General features: G+C 38.5%; 1 protein-coding gene across 4 annotated transcripts; it reads right to left on the bottom strand.

Moving 5' to 3' along the window:
• Positions 1–101: 101 nt before the first annotated feature.
• LOC113015067 (cdc42 homolog) lies at positions 102–21,382 on the bottom strand. 4 transcript variants are annotated; one of them, XM_026156986.1, is made up of 10 exons: positions 19,600–21,382; positions 18,893–18,980; positions 17,466–17,672; positions 17,126–17,329; positions 16,787–16,856; positions 11,461–11,565; positions 10,668–10,737; positions 1,940–2,049; positions 1,555–1,752; positions 102–733 (listed from the first exon to the last, which is right to left on the bottom strand). In XM_026156986.1, exons 5-10 carry the CDS (start codon positions 16,820–16,822, stop codon positions 644–646), a joined length of 609 nt encoding a protein of 202 aa, XP_026012771.1. In that variant the 5' UTR covers positions 16,823–16,856; positions 17,126–17,329; positions 17,466–17,672; positions 18,893–18,980; positions 19,600–21,382; the 3' UTR covers positions 102–643. The 4 variants fall into 4 exon arrangements, with proteins under 4 accessions (XP_026012771.1, XP_026012768.1, XP_026012769.1 ...); XM_026156983.1 differs by having other exon boundaries at positions 16,787–17,329; XM_026156984.1 differs by having other exon boundaries at positions 16,787–17,329; positions 17,616–17,672.

The raw sequence follows: 21,382 nt of genomic DNA, 5'->3' as shown, positions 1-21,382 counted from the left end.
GCAAAAGTAAAGTGCATCAGCGTCCCCCGATCCACTTTACAGCCCAAATGATCCCAAATCACACACTGCTTCTTCGTGTGACAGCTTTGTTAAATAAATAATATGTCATGTGTTGTTGTTCATCTACGGTTGTAATTAAATCATTTTAAAACCTACTAAGGAATAGATGGTTTCCTGCGTGCAGTTTCCTGCTCACATGGTTGTACCTTAAACACAAGCTGCATATGAACAGGTCAATGCAAAGCTGTAGAGGCTGAGAATGATATTAGTTGATAGAAGTTTGTGTCCATTAAAAAAATGAGCGAGTGAATGACACTAATTAATACTGCATAAAAATTACAATGTAAACATAAGTTCAGAAAAACCTAAACTACTGTATATAAAGACTTGCCTGCACTCATTAATAATAAATCTGCATAAATTATTTATATTTGTCCAATATACTTTTGTATTTTTATTTTTAGAGCATTTTCAGCTCTGCTTGCTAAATAAAGAGATATTTATATTGTTTTTGGTCTAACTCGTGTTAAGCATCCTTCCTTTGTTCACATCGAGGCTACTACTCTCTTCCAGGTCAAACCTCCAACTTCTCCAAGAGGAGGATAAGGTCATTTTCCTCCTCTTGTTCTACTTCTTGTGACATCTATAGATGAGTGCAGCACTTCTTGGGTTTGGAACTTGACTTCCCCAGAGCAGCGAGGACGGCCTCTTCAAACACATCCTGCACTCCTATCTGAGAACAAGACAGAAAGGGAAACTCAAAGCTACCAAGAAGAAGAAGAAGAAAAAAACTAAAAAGAAACACCAATAAAAACAACACATAAGAAAAAATATGTATTTAGTTTGAGATGGAACAGCGAGTATAATGAGAATCAAATAAAGAACAAGGCAATTGCAAATTTTCTGTAACCCCTAAATCAGATGGATGACAGTGGAGGAAAAGGGAGTCCTTTTGAGCACGTGTAGCATGCGGGACTTCAGAGGTAGCTGAGAGGTACTATTTGACCTCAAAGGCTGTTTTGGTTGACCCAACTTTGCAACATTATGTGGAAAAGTTTGTCTCCCTTAACAAACCGGGGTCGTGGATCTGTTTTATAAGAAGTGGGTGTGCTCTTAGGTAGGGGATCACACTTACTGCGTGACGGTCTATGCCTGGCACTAGAGAGGAGAGTCAATCTATAGGTTGAAACTCAAATTCATGTTGAACAATATGCTTTGCGTTGTGGTTGTGGAGCAGTGAACCAGCTTAATAAATCTTCTTTATTAAGGGTGCATGCGAGTGTGCAAAACCTGCCTAAATGTTTTGTTGTCTAGGAGAAGGCATTTAGTAATGCTATGGTGGTTGCAACTTTTCTAGAGTATGATTCTTGTGTTTTTCAGATGACATTTGCCTTTAATTCACATTTTTAGAAACAGATCTGCAATAGTGAAACCATGACCAGCACCTGGAAATATCAGTCTTACTTCAGAAACCCTAAAAACCTGCAATATCTAGACACTGATCCATTTAGTAGTTAAAAAACACACACCAGCAGACTTCTTCTCTTTTTGTACCTGTGTAAGAGCTGAGCACTCCACGTATTTGACAGCTTTCAGGTGACGAGCCACTTCCTCGCCGTCCTTGAAGGTCACAACTTGCTTGTTTTCCTTGCCCAGCATCTCCAGGGTGTATCTGTCATCTCTCAGATCCACCTTAGTCCCGACCAGCAGGAAGGGGGTCCCCGGACAGTGGCATGCAATCTCTGGCAACCACTGTGACATCACAGTGGTTGCATCACATCACAAGGTCACATAGATTAATAATTAATTTATATATTATTATTTTAATCGAAATTACTTTTAAGTACCAAGTACTCATTTATTCTGAAAGTAAAAAGAAAGTAAAAGGCATAAATGTAGATCTTATTAGAAAAAAAATGCATACACCAAGTAGACAAACCTTGTTTGTGACCTTTTGAAAAGATGCGGGTGAAACCACGGAGAAACAGACGAGGAAAACGTCGGTCTGTGGGTAGCTGAGGGCTCGCAATCTGTCATAGTCCTCCTGACCTGAAGGGTGAGACACAAAAAGCCTGATTAAAAGTTAGATTAATGCTATTATCTGAAACATTTAAGTGATTAATGGAAAATTATTTTTTTTAAGTTAGCATGGGGCAACAAAAGGCTGGAAAATTACATTTTTTGAAAAGAAACAGCTGGAGCAATATTTCCGACTGATTGGGTTAATTTGCAACAGATCAGTAACAGGATTTAAAAATATAAAAGGCACATTTAATAGACACAGTTTCTCAGAATGTTCATCAATCTGAAAATTGTGGAACAATTTCAGAACAGTGTTCTTTTTTTTTTTTTTTAAATTCATATTTTTATTAAGGTTTCAAAAGCAGGCATTCACAGTATGTACATCATGTAAGCATTCTTCATACTTAGGTTATCTGCCTTAAATACTGAAATAGTATTTTAATTTACATCCAAGTCATAAGGGAAGAATACTTACAACGATAGAAGTAATTGAAACCATCACATAATCCGAAAATCAAAAAACAAAAAACAAAACTAACAAACCTAAGAAAAGAGAAAAAAAAAGAAAAAAAAAAAAAAAAAAAAAAAAAGAAACAAAAAACAAAAAAACAAAAAAAACCACGGATGTGTTGGTATGGGGTGATCCTATAAATATATATACATACATCATAATTATTGGTTTGTAATAGTAAAATCTGGCCTATGAGGCGTGATATATTTAACCCAGTTTTCCCAATATGATGTAAATTTCTCCAGCTTGTGGTTAACAGAAGCTGTTATCTTTTCCATGTTATAAATTTCCATTGTGATTTCCATCCATGTACTTATGTTTGGGCTCTCTGGGGATAACCATTTTCTGGTGATATTCTTTTTACAGGCCACCAATAAAATATTTATTAAATGTTTATCATATTTAGGCCATTCCTGAGGTATATATCCAAAGAACATAGTCTTACTCTCGAGAGATATTTCACGTTTAAAGATATCCTGTAAGGCATTATGTATTTCTCTCCAATAATCCCTCAAGATTGAGCAGTCCCAGAAAATATGGTAATGATTTGCACTTTGATTTCCACAGTTCCTCCAACAAGCAGGGGGGTTATCATCATAATGAGACTTCTGAGAAGGTGTTATAAAGTATCTAATTAGGCACTTCCAGCCAAATTCCCTCCACTTTTGTGAGCTGGTACACATCCACTGATATCTCCATATTGCCGTCCATTCTTCCTCTAATATTTTTATCCCTCCTTCCTTCTCCCATTTTGTTCTAATATATGAAGTCGAATGTGGTTTCAAATCCATTAGACCCTTATAGAGACATGATACAATTCTATCAATAGTTTCTGAGTTATAGCTTTTTATAAACAGTTCCATCAAGCGTGTGTTTATCATTGTTACGTTTCTCATCTTCGTGTCGGCATAGTGCCTTAACTGCAGATATCGATAGAAGTCTTCTTTTTCTAATGAAAATGTTTTTCTAAGCATGTCAAAGCTGAACAATTTTCCATCCTTCATTATACTGCACAGGGCTGTTATGCCCTTACCTGTCCAGTCCTTGAATCTAGAATCCAGTTCATTAGGTTTGAACTCTGAGTCGTAAGCACACCATTTAAGAACTGTAATATTGGTCTCGAGTTTATATTCCTTTATAATAGTTCTCCATGTTTTAAGGGTCCTTTTCACCCACATGTTATCAGTATTTTTTATATAGGTTTGTAAGTTATTGTCAGCTAGAGTTGCCTGAATAGGTATAGACAGCATTTGTTCCTCAATGGTTTTCCATTGGGCAGTGTATGATTGGTTACACCAGCATATTATTGCTCTCATCTGCGCTGCAAAATAATAATATCTGAGGTCAGGGAGGCCCCATCCTCCCTTTTGCTTAGCCAGCTGTAGTGTTTTAAGGCGAACCCTTGGTCTTTTACCTTGCCATATATATCTAGATAACATTTTATCCCACTCATTAAATTGACTTTGGTTAATCTCTATTGGTAGGGTTTGAAATAGATACAAAAATCTTGGCAATACATTCATTTTAATAGAATCAATTCTTGAATTAAAACTAAAGAAAGGAATTAAATTCCATCTTACTATATCTTCCTTTATTTTTTTGTATAAGGGTAGGTAGTTCTGTTCGAATAGTTTTGTAAGGTCTTTCGGTAAATTTATGCCTAAATATTTAAAACACTCCGTTTGCCATACCAGAGAGTAGCTACATTTTATTTCTTCTGGTGGGCTGTAGTTATATGAGAGTAGCTGGGTTTTACCTATATTAATTTTATAGCCTGATAATTGGCCGTATTGTTCAAATGACTGCATCAGCTTGGGTAAAGAATATGTTGGGTGTCCAAGGTAAATCAAAATGTCATCCGCGTAGCAAGCCAGTTTATATTGTGTCCCTTTGATAAAAATTCCCTTAATGTCCTTATTTTGCCTGATGGATTGAGCTAGTGGTTCCAAGTATAGTGCAAAAAGTAATGGTGACCATGCACAGCCCTGTCTAGTGCCCCTTTTTAGGGTAAAACTGTTGGATAGGCATCCATTAATTTTGATCCTGGCTGTAGGATTATCATATAATGCTTGTATCGTTTTAATAATCATATCATGAAAGCCAAATTTATATAGTACCCTGTAGAGGAACTTCCAATTGACAGAGTCAAAGGCTTTTTCAGCGTCTACACTCATCACAATTGCTTTGATTTTGTGTTTTTGTATATGGTCCATAATGTGTAGTGTCTTTCGTATATTGTCCTGTGTTTGGCGTTGATGTATGAAACCTGTTTGATCATTACATATCAGTGTTGGTAGGAACTCTTCTAGCCGTTTGGCCATGATAGATGTGAAAAGTTTATAGTCCACGTTAAGAACAGAGATTGGCCTGAAAGATCCACATTCCATTTTATCTTTGCCTTCTTTTGGTATAACTGAAATAATTGCCTCCTTCCAACTGGGGGGCATTTGTGCCTTTTTCAAAACCCAATTCAATGTAGGCAGTAAGACAGGTATCAGTTCCTTTTTAAATTCTTTATACCACTCTGCCGTGTAACCATCTGGTCCTGGTGATTTACTTAATTTAAGCCTATTAATTGCAGCTTTTAATTCTTCCTCAGTTATATTCATTGTCATTGCTTGATTTTGTTCTTCATCTAGAGTGGGTAAGTCTAGAGAGTTCAGAAAGCTATCCATCTGAGCTTCAGTCCCGCCCGGGGCTTCAGAGTATAGGGTTTTATAAAATCTTTCAAAGGCTTCCTGTATTTCATTTAATTTATTTTTTATCACTTTTGTACTTGGGTCCCTAATTTTATAAATTGTATTTTCCGCTATCTTTTTTTTCAATTTCCACGCCAATATTTTGGTAGATTTAATGCCACTTTCATATTGTCTCTGTTTCAAGAACATTAAATCTTTCTTGATTTCTTGTGTGGCTATATTGTTAATTTCGTTCCTAATGTTTTTGATGTCCCTTAATATATCCTGTGTTAAGTCCCTTTTATGTCTTCTTTCTAATTCCTTTAGTTTCTTACTCAACTCTTCTAATTTTCTATTCTTATCTTTTTTCCTAAATGAAGCTATTGCTATAATTTTCCCTCTTAGTACCGCCTTCAGAGTATCCCATAGTATGGGAGGTGGTACTTCTCCGGTATCATTGAACTCTAAAAAGAGACTAATTTCTGATTTAATTTGTGCCTTGAAAGGTGAATCATTCAATAGACTTGAGTTCAATTTCCATGTATTATTTTTTAACCGTAAGTTAAAATCAATGGATAAATATATTGGTGCATGGTCACTTATATCTATCGTTCCAATTCCACAAGTATATATTTTATCCTTATCTTTACCAAATGTTATAAAATAATCTATCCTTGTATAAAGAGAGTGTGGGGCAGAGTAGTAAGTATAGTCCTTTCTATTAGGAAAAAGGTCTCGCCATATGTCCATTAATCCTACCTCCTCAAAAAGTGCATTCACTTTGATATATGGAGATTTCATATCGTATGTTTTCTTGCTAGACGAGTCTAATTTTGGCTGCAGGTGTATATTTAAATCCCCTCCACAGATCAAAAGGCCTTCTGTTTCTGTTACCATAATATTAATAATCCTTTGGAAGAAGCTAATATCACTCTTTGGTGGGGCATAAACATTTAAGAGGGTGATCAAATTCCCATCTATTTTCCCTTTTACTAGAATAAATCTGCCCTCTTTATCACCCATTTCAGATACTTTTTCAAAGTTTAATTTGCTTGAAATAAGGATTGCAACTCCTCTCCTATGTCCTGATTTGTATGAAGAAAAAAACAGATTAGTAAAACCCATTCTCTTTAATTTTACGTGCTCCTTATCTGTCATGTGGGTCTCCTGTAAGTAGACTATATGGGCTTGTTCTGCTTTCACTTTAGTTAGGATTTTAGTACGTTTAATTGGATTTAACAGCCCATTAACATTGAAAGATATAAATTTTACTTTATCACTAGCCATATGTAATCAGCGTATGTCCATAAAGCAAGTAAAATTAAACTTATCAGATCTACTCCCTAAACAGACAAACATATCAAACATAAACATCAAATACAGAGAAAAAAAACAAACAAAAAACTGTGATTCCAAGGCTGGGGTCTCTAAGAAATGACCCTGTGTAGAGCTAGAGAAAACGTCTAGCTGTGGAGGAAAGCCTCTCCCATATATGGGCTGAGGGCCCCCATCATGGCACTTGAGGCGGCAGAAAACAAAGTCGTTGTTCATTTCACAAAAAGTGTGTCCTTATGTGTCTCTCGCTTATATCTGTGTAGTCTCATCCAATTGGGGTAAAGATATTCTCACAAAACATCTTGAAATATATTTAACACCACGTATTTTTACCTCATTTTAACGTCCGACAGTACTTATAGCTCCTCTGGCGAGGGCATGATCTGTCTTCTGAAGGTTCGCAGTCTCGCCCTGATATCTTTCTCTCGCTCGTCGTCTGTCCCTCGCTGAGTTGGACCTCTCGTGGTTTCCCAGGCGGTACGGGACAGCTGCTCGACCAGACTCTCCTTCGGTGTAGTCACATTAACTGGAAGTCCTCTGTCCTTCATGTCTGTAGTCGCCTCCTCCGCCGTCTGATACAGAACTATTCCATCCTCATAAAACACTCGTAGTTTTGCCGGTGTTGTGCCAAAAAGTGATTGTCTGCCAGAAACTGATTGCCGTCCGCGGGAGCGCGCGCAGCTGCTTAAAGCTGTAGCGCCCGGATTACTTGCGTTGCCAGCTACTTCCGTACAACTGATATAACGGGCGGGGGGGGCAAACAAACACATTTATGCCTTTGTTATTAGGCAAAGGTATGCATATATGAAACTTCAACGTTTCTTGTAACTGAATTATGACGCTTTTCAGAACGTTGCTTTCGGTGTGTAGCGCAGTCACGAATGACTACACGCATCACGATGGAATAATTAATGCCTACAGGTTTAGTATGTCTACTCTCGTTGTTCATATTTGTTATAAGACTGTCGAATAGTAGTTAAAACAATAAAGACCATTTGTGCCAGTATCACCATGACTCTTTCTTGTTTGTTCAGAATAACGACTGAGAACATGGCATTTTAGCGCTACCAAAAAGTGATTGTGGCCTATAACTCGTCACTGAAACAATATTTCTGCTTCAAACTTGGCGGATGTCATTCAGAAGGGTCATATGTCAAATATTACATCTCAAACAGTCCCTTAGAACTGCTGGATAACCTGTAAAGGAACATTAACATTGATAATATGCCATTTTCGGCCTGCCAAAAAGTGATTTGGCAGGCTGAAAATTGCATATTGTCAGTTTTATTGTTCCCTTAATGGTAATTTAGCAGTTCTGAGGGACTGTTTGAGATGTAATATTTGACATATGACCCTTCTGAATGACATCCACCAAGTTTGAAGCAGAAATAGTATCTCAGTGACAAGTTATAGTCCACAATCACTTTTTGGCAGGTCGAAAATGGCATGTTATGGGTATTAATGGTCCTTTAATAGTTATTCAACAGTCCTTAGAGACTGTTTGAGATATAATGTGTCACATGTAACCCTTTTGGATGATACCCAACAAGTTTGATGCAGAAATAGTATTTCATTAACTAGATATAGGCCACAATCACTTTTTGGCAGGTTGAAAATGAGATATTATCGGTATTAATGTTATTTTAAAAGTTTTTCAGCAGTTCTTGGAGAGTGTTTGAGATATAATATGTCACATAGGACCCTTCTGAATGACATCCACCAAGTTTGAAGCAGAAACATTGCTTCAGTGACAGGATATAGGCCACAATCACTTTTTGGCAGGCTGAAAATGGCATATTATCAATGTTAATGTTCCTTTACAGGTTATCCAGCAGTTCTAAGGGACTGTTTGAGATGTAATATTTGGCATATGACCCTTCTGAATGACATCCGCCAAGTTTGAAGCAGAAATATTGTTTCAGTGACGAGTTATAGGCCACAATCACTTTTTGGTAGCGCTAAAATGCCATGTTCTCAGTCGTTATTCTGAACAAACAAGAAAGAGTCATGGTGATACTGGCACAAATGGTCTTTATTGTTTTAACTACTATTCGACAGTCTTATAACAAATATGAACAACGAGAGTAGACATACTAAACCTGTAGGCATTAATTATTCCATCGTGATGCGTGTAGTCATTCGTGACTGCGCTACACACCGAAAGCAACGTTCTGAAAAGCGTCATAATTCAGTTACAAGAAACGTTGAAGTTTCATATATGCATACCTTTGCCTAATAACAAAGGCATAAATGTGTTTGTTTGCCCCCCCCGCCCGTTATATCAGTTGTACGGAAGTAGCTGGCAACGCAAGTAATCCGGGCGCTACAGCTTTAAGCAGCTGCGCGCGCTCCCGCGGACGGCAATCAGTTTCTGGCAGACAATCACTTTTTGGCACAACACGTGTCTTAAAGCCAGCGCCCGATGTGCTCTCTCGATGCCAAACTCCTCGTTAGGGTTTATCTCCAGAGTGTCCCGCAGTAGTTTTTCCACAAAGTCCACCATAGACGAGCCCTCGGCTCCTTCCGGGACATTATAGATCCTTAAATTTTTTCGTCGGGATCTTCCTTCATAGTCAAGTAGCTTATTTTCTTGTTGATGCATGACTTTTATCATCTTATTCAGAGTCTGTTCCAAGTTTTGAACACGGTCTTCCACTTTTTCAATTCGTACCTCTGCCTCTGTTATTTTTTGATTAACGCTGGTAATCTCTGATTTAATATCAGTTAATTGTTCTTTTATGTCTTTTCGGAAGTCCCGAATCTCCTCCAGGATTTTTGTCAAACTTACGTCGGCACTTGAGAGAGCTGGGTTAGCATTAGCTTCGCCTTCTTGTCCCTTCGTAAGAGAGCTGCTCCTCAAATTTTCTGCATCTGCAGTTTCTGCTGCGGTGGTTTCTTTGTTTGCACGCGTCTTCCCCATTCTTGCCCCTCTCATCTATTCGAGTATTATTTGTAGGTCTAGTATTTGATGTTCTGAAGGGACGAAATAACTATTTTCGCGAGGGAGCTATTGCTTTAGCCTGCCATTCGGGATGGTGACGTCACCGGAACAGTGTTCTTTAATGTGAAAACTGTGGTATCTCGTCATTTACAGTAGAGAGTGTCATCAAATGTTTAATAAAACCTGGAGTAGTCTCTCACCAAAAAGGCTGTTCCAGATTATTCCTCCCCTGTTTATATTCTTTCATCTCTTTTTTGGAAAAAGCCCCAGTGATGGAAACACCAACAGGGTTGTCTTTTATGTCTTATTGTTCCCTCAATGATGGCTTACATCAGTTTGATGATTGAAGGCATGTAATGATGTGAAATAAACACTTCGCTCAAATGTCTTGAACCTGTCAGAAAAATACATACCGCGGTAAACTACAAAAAAAATGTAATTAAATGCACTAATGAAGTATTCAGACTTCTTTACTTCTCACCTCTCTTCAAAACTAAAAGTATGAGTATTACTAAAGTAATACTAAAAGTAATTTATTAACAATTCTTGTTTTATTAATGTTGTTAGCATGGAAAACACTAGCCGGTATTCAGGCTGTACACGTGCCCTTTTACAGTTGAAATTATCCTCAAAGTCTGCTTGTAGTAGAAAACAAAAACATACAAACATTTATTTTCACACACAATCCTGAATTCACAGGAATTAGCCTGAACGTCCTTGTAATGCACCAGACACGGTATGAAAAGTGTTTCACTCCACAGCTAGTTAATGCCTCTCTACAGTGCAGAAGTCCAACAACCCACACTGCACGACTGTGTATTAAAAAACAGTACATAAAAAGTGGGAAATAAGTGGGAAAATACAGTTTAGCAATAAACATTACACTAAAAGAAGATTTTAAAGCAAAATTAAATTACCCATCCTACACTTAAATGTATTCACAGTAATTCAACTCAAAATTATTAACAAATATACATTCTGCAAAATGCGAGTGAAGTAAGAGAAACTTACAGACCGTTTATCTTATACAAATGTGTTCATTGAAATACATTTTGTGAATGACATTATAATTGCCCCTAAAGGTTTGATCTCCTGCTGCTGCTGCTACTAATATAAATATTACTTAACTGAAATTTTTAGTATTTATTAAACTGAATGTAGATTTGTTTTGTTTTTTTACCTGAAGTGTCCCAGAGTTCCAGATTGTACTTCTCACCATTCGTCACTGTAGCAAAGTAGTTATCAAACACCTGGGGGAGACAGAGGGCAAGGAGGACGAGGGTTGGTTAATAAGATCAGTGCCTCAGGTCTGGGCTGTGTGGATATCTCTGTCTGCCTCTGGCTCCTGGGGGCTGTTATTGTGGATTCCCACCTCCGTTTTCAAGTACATTTCATGACAAAGACACAGGCCCTCTCTCTCACTCTGTCTCTCTCTCTCTCCTCACTCACACACACACACACACACACACACACACACACACACACACACACACACACACACACGCACACTTTCATTTCAGGCGCTGTGTGTTTTTCTTTTCTTACAGGTGCAGCAGTTGGTGATACAGTGCGCATTTCTTTTGTACTCTATTCTTTTATTATATTTTCACCTATTGTCACCCCTCTTCCCTTTTTCCTGCCTGTCCTGCCTTACACATTCTCAAACTGTAACACATATAATGTAATAACTGAAATAACAGGAATTGTAATGAATAAGTAAAAAGATAAAATAAACACCTGAACAAAAGAAGCCTATGAATAATTTATAGAGCCAATCTTGGAAAAGAAAAATTTGTTTGCACAACAGAACATTCGGATCATAACTTTGATTGCAAAGCTGTCACACAGGAGAGGATTAAAAAAAACAAAAAACAATTATTCAAAAAATAAAATAAGATCTTGAGAAACATTGCAGGTTGTTGACATGGACTGAATAAACTGATAAAACTGGGATTTATTAGCACACTACTCACTGTGGGGATGTACTCAGAGGGATACTCTTTGGTTACGTATGTGATGAGCATGCAGGTCTTTCCCACTGCACCGTCACCCACCACCACACACTTTATTCCCTTATCCTGAGAGAAAGAAAAAGAATTAAGGGAGGAAAAGAAGAAATGTTGGGAAGCAAATGAACTGTGTCAGGTAAAGCAGTTTCACCCCAGTTCTTTTTATTCCTCAGGCCTCCAGAGACAACACATTTAAAAGATAAAATGGAGTCTGACGCACGGGTAGCGATAGGAAGGTTGTTCCACAGATTCGGTGCAACCAGGGCAAAAGCACGGTCACCCCTAGATCTAGGCTGAGCCAAGAGTAATTGTGCTGAAGACCTAACAGCTCGCCCAGGGACATATAGCATAAGGAGATCGACAAGATAACAAGGGGCTAAATCATTTATAATTTTAAAGGTGAGCAAGAATATTTTAAATTAAATACAATATTTTATGGGTAAACAATGCAAATCAATAAGAACGGGGATGATAGAGGCATGCTTTTTGGTGCAAGTCACAAGGCAAGCTGCAGCATACTGGACAGGCTGAAGTCTATGAAGGAGAGCGGAGTGAAGACCAAAGTAGAGGGAATTACAGTAATCCAATTCTAGAAGTCACAAAAGCATGAATGAGCTTTTCAAGATCTTTATGGCGGACATAGTGCTTAGCCTTAGCAATAAGGTGCAGTTGGTAAAAGCTAGATTTGATTACTGAAGACACTTGTTTGTTAAATTTAAAAGAGCTATCCAGCAGGAAACCTAGGTCACTAACTGAGTCAGAGAAAGACGTGGCAAAGGAACCAAAGGTATCAGCTGATAGGCCCCTAGGGATATGGATGCCAAGCACCACAATCCCCGTTTTCTTTTCATTCAGGAAAAGGGAATTGTCTGAAAGCCATGCTCTGACTTCTCTCATGCACTCGAGGAAGCAGTGCAATGAAGGAGCAATGTCATCATTAGTGGTGCAACGGATCAAAAGTCTCACGGTTTGGATCGGAACATGTTTTTTTTGTCACGGATCGGATCAATTTTCGGATCAGCAGAAAAAAAGGAAGAAGACAAAAATTTAACTCGCCGTTTACTTATTTAAGTATTTTTTGCCTATTAAAAAACATTCAACTCAAGACTCATTCCACGCAATTATATAAAAACAAATTAATATGCAATATAGGGCAGTACAGGGCTTTCCATCTCCCACTCCGCTGTGATATAATGAGCGGTCACGGTCACGTAGCTTTCCGTTGCCCTGGAGGTCCACCCATTTGTAGTTAGGGCAACAGAAGATGCCTGGGACATGCGACGGGATATCATAGCGTGGCTCAAGCACGTTCATCGTAGTTTAAACTGGTACTGTCAGCGTAAATCTCGTTAAAATGACGTTAATGCCATAACTGCATTAACGCGGAAAATCTCCGTTAACTAGTTACCGCGGATCGCCGCATGCATGGGGCTGCACGGCGTCAATGCGTCAACTAATGCGTTGACTGGTTTAAACACCTTGTTTTGCACAACAGAATACGGCCTCCCGTCTGCAGCTAAACACTCCGATAGCTTCTGAAATAGCTGGGCAGGGATTAACCACTGAATTAAAGATTTTAAATAGCAATCGAGGGTTATGGCCATTGGTCACAATAATATCAGAGAAAAAGGCCGCTTTAGCACGTTTAGCAGCATTTGAAACTCCAGGCGGCTAGAAACCAAAGTATCAAAAGATACCCGGAGATTATCTTTCTTCCATTTCCTCTCAGCTCGGCAGCATCTACATATGTTGGGAATGAGTTCTAGAGGATTTCATTTTGATAGGTGCTACAGTATCAAGAATAGAAGAACACATGGACAGCAAAGAATTAGCGATGTCGTCAACCGTATGATGTATTCATCTTCAGTTACACATGCAGCTTCCAGAAGGGGAGATGTACAGGGCCGGTGTCCCTCTGCAGATCTCCACTTCTTTGTTTGTTACAACAGTTTTATAGAAGTGAGCCCATCGTAAAACCCACATGGTGTGTTGTAAACCCAAAACACTGTGTTTGTGTATGTATGTGTGAGCATGTGAGTGCCTATATGTGCGCGTACCTGTGTGTGTCTCCTACAAACCTACTTCTAAGTTATGACAATTATGAGCTTGGTGCTCATCAAAGATTCTCGTTAAGCTTATGAAGTGTTGTGTATGTATGAAGTGTTGGGGAGTAACGTAATACATGTACCGCCGTTAAGTATTTAAAATACAAAATACAGTGGAACCCCGACTTACGAATATCCCATTTAACGAAAAATTTAAGTTACGAAGGCGTTGAACGGCAATATTTCTGCCCGTGTAACGAAATCCGCTGGCTCTGATTGGCTGAGCCTACAATGCCCACAATGCCTTCCGAATCATGTGACAACTCCTTGGCTTTCGTAATTGTGCTTCGCTGTTCCACTTGAACGATGCATTGTTGTTCTAGTTAGTAATTAGCAGAGGTGGGACCAAGTCATTGTTTTGCAAGTCTCAAGTAAGTCTCAAGTCTTTATCCTCAAGTCTCAAGTCAAGTCTCAAGTAATGTCAGGCAAGTCAGAGTCGAGTCTCAAGTCACTGGTGTAAAAGTCCGAGTCAAGTCACAAGTCTTAAACTTTGAATTTCAAGTCCTTTCGAGTCTTTAAAAAAACCCCGAAAAAAAGCATGTTGCAGTTATGCTAAATGTAAATATTAGACCATGTAATTTTTAAATCTGTGTTTTTCTCAACACATGACAAAATAGTGAACTTAGAAAATATACACAAATTGTGAAATTGCACCTCTTTAAAATGCAGCTCAATTAAACCTAGCTCCAAGAATAGTTTTCACCGACAGTTCTGAGATAAGCTGCATGTTATTCTTGGATGCGGTTGTAGGACCAGCTTTAAAATCGCATGACAAAAATATCATACACAAAAAAAACTGTATCACCAACGTAGCCTGGACAACATTTGCTAGTTAGATGAAGTCAGCTATCTCATCGTAGCATATTTATATGCATATTTATAATCATACGGTTCTTGGAGTGAGTGCATACACTCATGAAGTTTAGTAACTTCAGGTCACTGCAACAAGCCCAGGTACAGTTTACCACCGGATGGGTACAGGACCTTGAAATGCACCGTGTAGAACGAAAGACCATCGTACGTATCATAAGTTTACCAGTCTCACAAACTGTCGTCATAAATACACATTCGTTAACCGTTTATAAATAGGACCTTTGAGCTCAACGGTAATTAATTAGTAGTAGAAATAATTTCTGGTACCCATCACAGAAATGTAGCAGTGACAATAATATTGTATGCTGTAATCGTACTGGACAATTAGTGATACAAAAACCCTGTTTTATCCTGTGAATAAAAGTATATGTTTTTGTCAGTGTACCATAATAACAGAAGCGAAACGCAATATTGTGTCAGGACAATTCACTATTTATGCACAATAAATAAAGGAGCATAGCGCGACAATTTCTGTTCAGCGCCAGACTTGCTTGTAACCTATATCACCAATTATGTTATGAAAATGACGTATTAAGTACTAAAAAACACTGACCTTCGTGTAAATGCTTGGAGCAGACTAACCTGTGAGCTGGAGTGTTCTGGGACGTTATATTTGATCTTTGAATGGCTGCAATCCAGTCGCCTCTTTGTTACTTCGGAAACATGGTTTGAACAATTTCTCTTCAACGACGTAATCCGATAACAACCGATCTCTTTACCCGTCGGCTTCCCGTGGCTGTCATGCGACCGGCTATTGCAGTTAATAATACAACAGCTTCTTGACATTTTTGTGTTTCTTTTTATCGCTGTGTAACTGATTTCAATTGAAAGCCTGCGTGCGCTAGTACCGCTTGCCACGAGTTCCCAGAATCCTTTGCGGTTCTACCCGTGAATGACGTCACATTTTCAATCTCTATATAATATGCATGTTAGATTTTATATTTGGGGTAAAATATCAAGTCTTTTCAAGTGAACCGGTTCAAGTCCAATTCAAGTCCCAAGTCATTGGTGTAAAAGTCCAAGTCAAGTCACAAGTCTTAGAACATTTTTTCAAGTCAAGTCTAAAGTCATAAAATTAATGACTCGAGTCTGACTCGAGTCCAAGTCATGTGACTCGAGTCCACACCTCTGGTAATTAGCCTATAGCCTATCGTTCAGCATCGCCTCGCTCAAACGGCGCGATGGGTGCTTCGACTTACGAAACTTTTTGACTTACGAAAGACCCTCGGGAACGAATTAATTTCGTAAGTGGGGGTTCCACTGTATGAGTAACTGTATTCCGTTACAGTTACCATTCAAAAAGTTGGAATTCAGAATGCAGTTACTTTGTTGAAATAAAGGGATTACACGGCGGTCTTTTCCCGTTTCATATGTTCGGCTATGCCCTCTCTAATTTTGGTCATTCCACGTCGGTGGAAACCCAAACAAAACGCGCATTAAAAGGCTCTAATGTCTGTGTCTCAATCTCGCGTCTCATAATGATGTGAAGAAATATTTTTAAAAATGATTTAATATGAAGGCAACAGGCAGAGTGTTACAGGCATCGCCCTAATGCATGTAGCCTCATGGGCAGTGTAGTCCATGCTGCAGGGAGAATGGACCGTCATACCCGTTATGTGTCTGTGAGCGAGGGAGAAAAAGGAGAGTGGAAAAGTACGAGCTGTCACTGAGCAGAAACGGGAGATGGAAGCATGTAAATATAATAATAACCACTGCAGCCAAAAAGAGTGCCTGACGAGCCCAGTTGTAAGTAAGCTGTTAAGACTCGACTGTACACTGTGTTCGTGTTTTCCTCTGAAACAATAAGTTCCGTTGGAGCAGCCTTTCAACGCCTCTCTCTGTCTCTCGCTAGCAAAGTTGACCCAGACAACAAAGTAAAGCTATTTTTCGGCTACAAGCCCGACACGGAACCCGAAGTATTAGCCAGAGGTCCCTTTACTACGGTTGGGAGGCATGTATTCTGTAATCTGTAGTGGGATACATTTTAAAAGTAACCTTTCCAATATTATGTGTGAGAGACAATAATGCTTATGCTAGGCCTTCAAAAGGCTGAAGTTTAGCCAGGAAAGACCCTGACATGCAGTGCATGACACCAGAGTTCTTGTTCTCAATAAATGCAGCTGAATTTATCGAGGAGTTTAAGATGATGTCATCCTGCCCTTTGCACCTAACAGCAACAACTCTTCTGGGAAGGCTGAGTGTGTTTATGGGAATCTTTGATCTGCATATAACCTTAAAATTAAAGACTTTAATAAGTGAATATGTACAGAAAAATCTTAGTTTAACATTGGTTTAAGTGAATTCAGTCCTACACTTTGTGATGTCATGCCCCCACCACCTCTGGGCATAAGCTGGAAACTCTCAGACTGACACCGGCTTCATCTACAAAAGAAAACACAAAACATCCATAAAATGTGAGCAAAGCTTAATTAAAACAGATGAACAGAGCACACTGTGTTTAGAGACACACAGACTATATTAAAAAGTGTTTAGATACTAATATAACTTATAATGTCTATTACAAGTCATTACTAGTCATACTATTAATGACTATGTAATGACTGATAGTCTGCACATCACTGGATACACTATACTATGTTCTAAAAATACGTTTTGCACAATTCAAATATAGAAAATAATCGAATGCTTACCTGCTTACTCCCAGAGAAGATGTGTGGGGCACAGCGTAGCACAGGATCTCCTCCCGATCATTCACGAATCACTTTTCAGTATCATCAGGTCTGATGTTTTACTCAGCACTGAGATTTATTTTCACCATGATTCAAATGCTGTCTACGAAGTCATCTCACTGTGCACGGTCCGTCAGGTGCATCCAGTCGATCCTGTTCAGCGATCTGCGGCAGGGAAATGATTTTCATGATATGGCTCATGTTTAAAAGCAAAACCATTTCAGTTCAATCCCAAGTGAGTCAAACCAAAAACGCTACAAAATAATAATGTATATTTTATGTTACTGGTTTATTTACTTACTTTTTGTTTTCTTTAGGAGTAGTAGTATATCCACAATGTCAGTTTTTCAGTGTAAACTGCAGATTACGTCTCTGAGAGCGTCTACCTTACCTGGAGGGCTGGTGATATTGTGTTGCATTTAGTTGCTTCCAGTAAAATTCAACTCCTCACCTGTTGCAGAACTTGTGACTGTGACTTTCGGCATTTGACAGCTGGGATAGGCTGATCCTGATTTGGATAAGTAGAAGAAAAATGATGAATCTCTATATATAATAATATACATAATCTAATCTATTAATTCTTACCCATTTTCTGAGTTAAAAGCCCTCTATAGAATAATTCCTGCAGTGATTAATGTTTCAGCTGGTAACGCGTTGTTGAACCGATGATTTCTTAAACAACCATGTCTAAGGCAGGATCTTTTTTTGAGTAACCAGCTATTGAGCTCTAAGAGACCTCACTGCTGTCTAATACTAAAATACTGAAAAAATTAGATGGGACTTAATGACACCAGTGACCAATATATATATATATATTTTTTTTTTAGTTTGCTCCCTTATTCCATTAATTTTTTGTTTGAATGGCATAAAAAGGTGAATAAATAACAAAAAAGGTAACTACAAAGCTGAATAATTCCCATGTTAATGACTTTCTTCAGTTTTTGTGTGTGTGAACAACATAAAACCACTAAAAACATTTTCAGCTTTTTTACGGTATCAGAAAAAAAACTTGAACTTTGATCAACCTACAGCTGACACAAATCCAGTGTTTCAGCTGATTTGTAGAAATCAACATTAAACTATCAGGTTTTAATTTAAGACAAATCTTCATCAACAAAGGTGTGAAAGCTGCTGAGAGAAAGATGGCTTCTTTATTACAGTGTTCATACAAAAAGATAGCTGCACCCAGGGCTGGACTGGGACAGAAAATCGGCCCGGGCATTTTGACTAGAGACCGGCACACCAGGTATTATGGGAAAAGCCATAAAGCCTTTGAATGAAAACAAACTGTTGTGACAGTGATGTACACTGTCACTGTCAGTAAAACAGCCTGCTTACGGGAAAGTAACAGTAATCAAATTACTTGTTTGCAATAGTTATCCCTTACATTACTTGTTACTTGAAAAAGTAATGGGGTTAGTGCCCGTTTGTGGCCTACAGCAAGCAGAAGAAGCTCTGGACCCAGATCAGTTTGTCATATCCTCCTGAGAGACCCGGCTTTTTCATCTATGTCCTTTCTAATGAACATTAATTTGGTCTATATCTATTGACTTATTTAAGCGACACTACTAAGTCCTGATGTGCTCAATAAAACACAAGATATCTCATGATATCTCGTGTATTGGTGGACTTTTTTAGCTCCAAACAGGCAGGAAATCACAACAGTTAAACAGAAAATATGTTCTTCCTTGGTTCTCAGGAAGATATTTTATTCAATTTTTCTCTCACTTTGATGTGTATTTGTGGAGTTCCATCTTCCTGTAATGTGAAGGCAGCAAACATCAATGGCCTGGTGACCGCAGCTCTTGCCAGCCACCTTTGCAATGGAGGCCAGAACATGGTCCATTAAGACTCTGTACTAAACCCACAAACAGAACTGATTGCATACTCTCTCCATTTATCGCATTAACAAATGACAAAACCCCAATCAGCTGATTTCTCATGTGCAACTTTAGTCCATTTACTGACGCCGCACAACTTTCAGTCTGTCATTATGATTATTTTCTGACTTACAAAGCCTTGGAGTAAATAGAGATGGGTATAGAATTAGATTTTTATGTTCCCCGAGAAACTTCTGAAAAAGTGTTCTAACAAATAAATAACAAAACACAACATTAAATAAGAGGTCACTGAATTTATTGCTAGTTTTAAATACATTTGACTTTCAAAGTATAGTGATAGTAAAACATGTGGGAAAAAAGATCAAAGGAGCACGAGTTGTAAAGATTTTTGGTTACCAGTTAATTTCAGTCTCTAACTATTATCTTACTCTTCTTGTGTCAGTCAAAAACTGATGACTGACTGCACAGTGTTAGATAAAAGTCTACACAAGATGCAACTGGTTGTAAAATACAATATGCAGAATTCAAATAATACAAAACAAACAGATGCTTGCCTGATATATTCACAGAGGAGATTTGTGGGCTGTGGCCTACCTCAGTATCTTCTCCGGGTCAGTCAGGAGCTTTTCAGTATAATTCCAGCATCAGCGTCCTCGTGCTGTCACGCTTCATCACAATTTTAACACTGATCTGAAGGTTGTTTGGCCTCGAGAATATACTCTCCGTAATAATAGTGACTCAGAGGAAATCTTCTGAGTGTGCTACTGTTTGATCATCCAGTCGGTCCTGTTCTGCACTCTTTTCAAAAACGAAACTATGTCAAGTTGTAGTTGATGTCACTGACAGCGCCTACCTTTCGTTCTACCTGTTCACACCTGCTGGGGTGTGATGCATTCAAGTTCCCTTCCTCACTTATTGCACGAAGCATCACTGGCTGGCTCCCAGTGGATGGTATCTGCAGCCCTGCTTCCTCAATCGCCTTTTTGCAAATCTCACAACAGGGATGTACAAATTCCCTGCTGACTCGGCCTCAGGATATCTACAGGCAAGATTCAAGCGCACCCAAATGAGCGCATTAGTTGTCATATGCGCATCACGCAGAGGGAGAGACGAAAGGCGCAGCGGCAGAGCAGTTGTAACGCAGTTTTGTGTGATTCCGTGTGAGTTAATGAAACTGTAAGTGTTATTACCTTTGATAGGTTAACTGGTGTGATAATAGTTATAGTTGTTTGTGCAGGTTAAAGTTAAAGTTGTGCCGCTGTAAACTGATATCATGTTAGTAGGTTTATTTAATTAATTTGCACCAAGTAAATACCAGTGGCCTAAATCTCCTCCAATAATTACATCCCGCGGTTAAAGGATTTTTCTGTTGTTTATTGTTTAGTTTAATTGTTGTTAGCTTGCCACCTTCTTGCCTTCCCACTAGCAACTTGGAAGAGATGTGCTATTTAGCCAACTTATGCTCTTACAGCGACGCCTTGTGGACATTGTGAACTATTGCTGTGTCTGAGTAGATGATGTGTTCTGATTGTTTCTTAGTTATCTTTGACCCTACTAGCTATAGTATTACCTGTTTCTGTTTCCAGACAACCATGCTTATAGTCACCTATACTGCATCTGCTACAATTATAAATTCATGTCTGGCTGCATCACAGTTGGATTTATCACGGCAAGCCCTGATGTAACCAGTTCTTCTGTGAAGCTTAATTAAAGACGGTGAACTAAACTCCAGGACTGCTGCAGTCTTTCTGACCGAAGACTTAGGCCACACTTGTATACCCAACACTTCCAGTATATATATACTCTACAAGGAATGTCATTCTTACCACTCTTAACTCAGCTCTCAAATTGGTTAAGGCATTTTTCATAACAGTTTAAAAAAAAATATTAAAAACTTCCTGACCTTGGACAGAGAACTGCAAACATATCGGCCTAATGTACAGTAAAAGTGTTCAGACACAAAAATGAAGTGTAAACAGTTTCTTTGAATAATTGCTGAAATGGAGAAAATCATTAAAAAGACAATATATAGAATGTGAGACCAAATACTGTACAGGCCACTAAAGTCACACTACATACATTCAGCAGTCACTTTATTAGGTACACCTGTCCTACTGCTCATTAATACAGTTGAACCTCGAGGCCTGCTTTCTAGTTGTTGCTGTTCAGCAGCAGCCTTGGCTGGTTGCATTAGAGATTTGATTTGACGATCCAGTGTGGACAATGAAAATGAATGAATGGGCACATCAAGGCAGCTATGAAAGCAAGAGGATTTACCAGCTGTACTCTGGCTTTCTGCAACAGTCTTAAGATGTGAGTAACCCAAAGTTGTTTGTTTGTTTGTTTGTTTGTTTGTTTGTTTGTTTGTTTGTTTGTT

Source organism: Astatotilapia calliptera, chromosome 22 (assembly GCF_900246225.1).
Source record: "Astatotilapia calliptera chromosome 22, fAstCal1.2, whole genome shotgun sequence".
Taxonomy (NCBI): Eukaryota; Metazoa; Chordata; class Actinopteri; order Cichliformes; family Cichlidae; genus Astatotilapia; species Astatotilapia calliptera.
The sequence above is the reverse complement of the archived record's forward strand: the minus strand, read 5'-3'. Positions and strand labels throughout refer to the sequence as shown.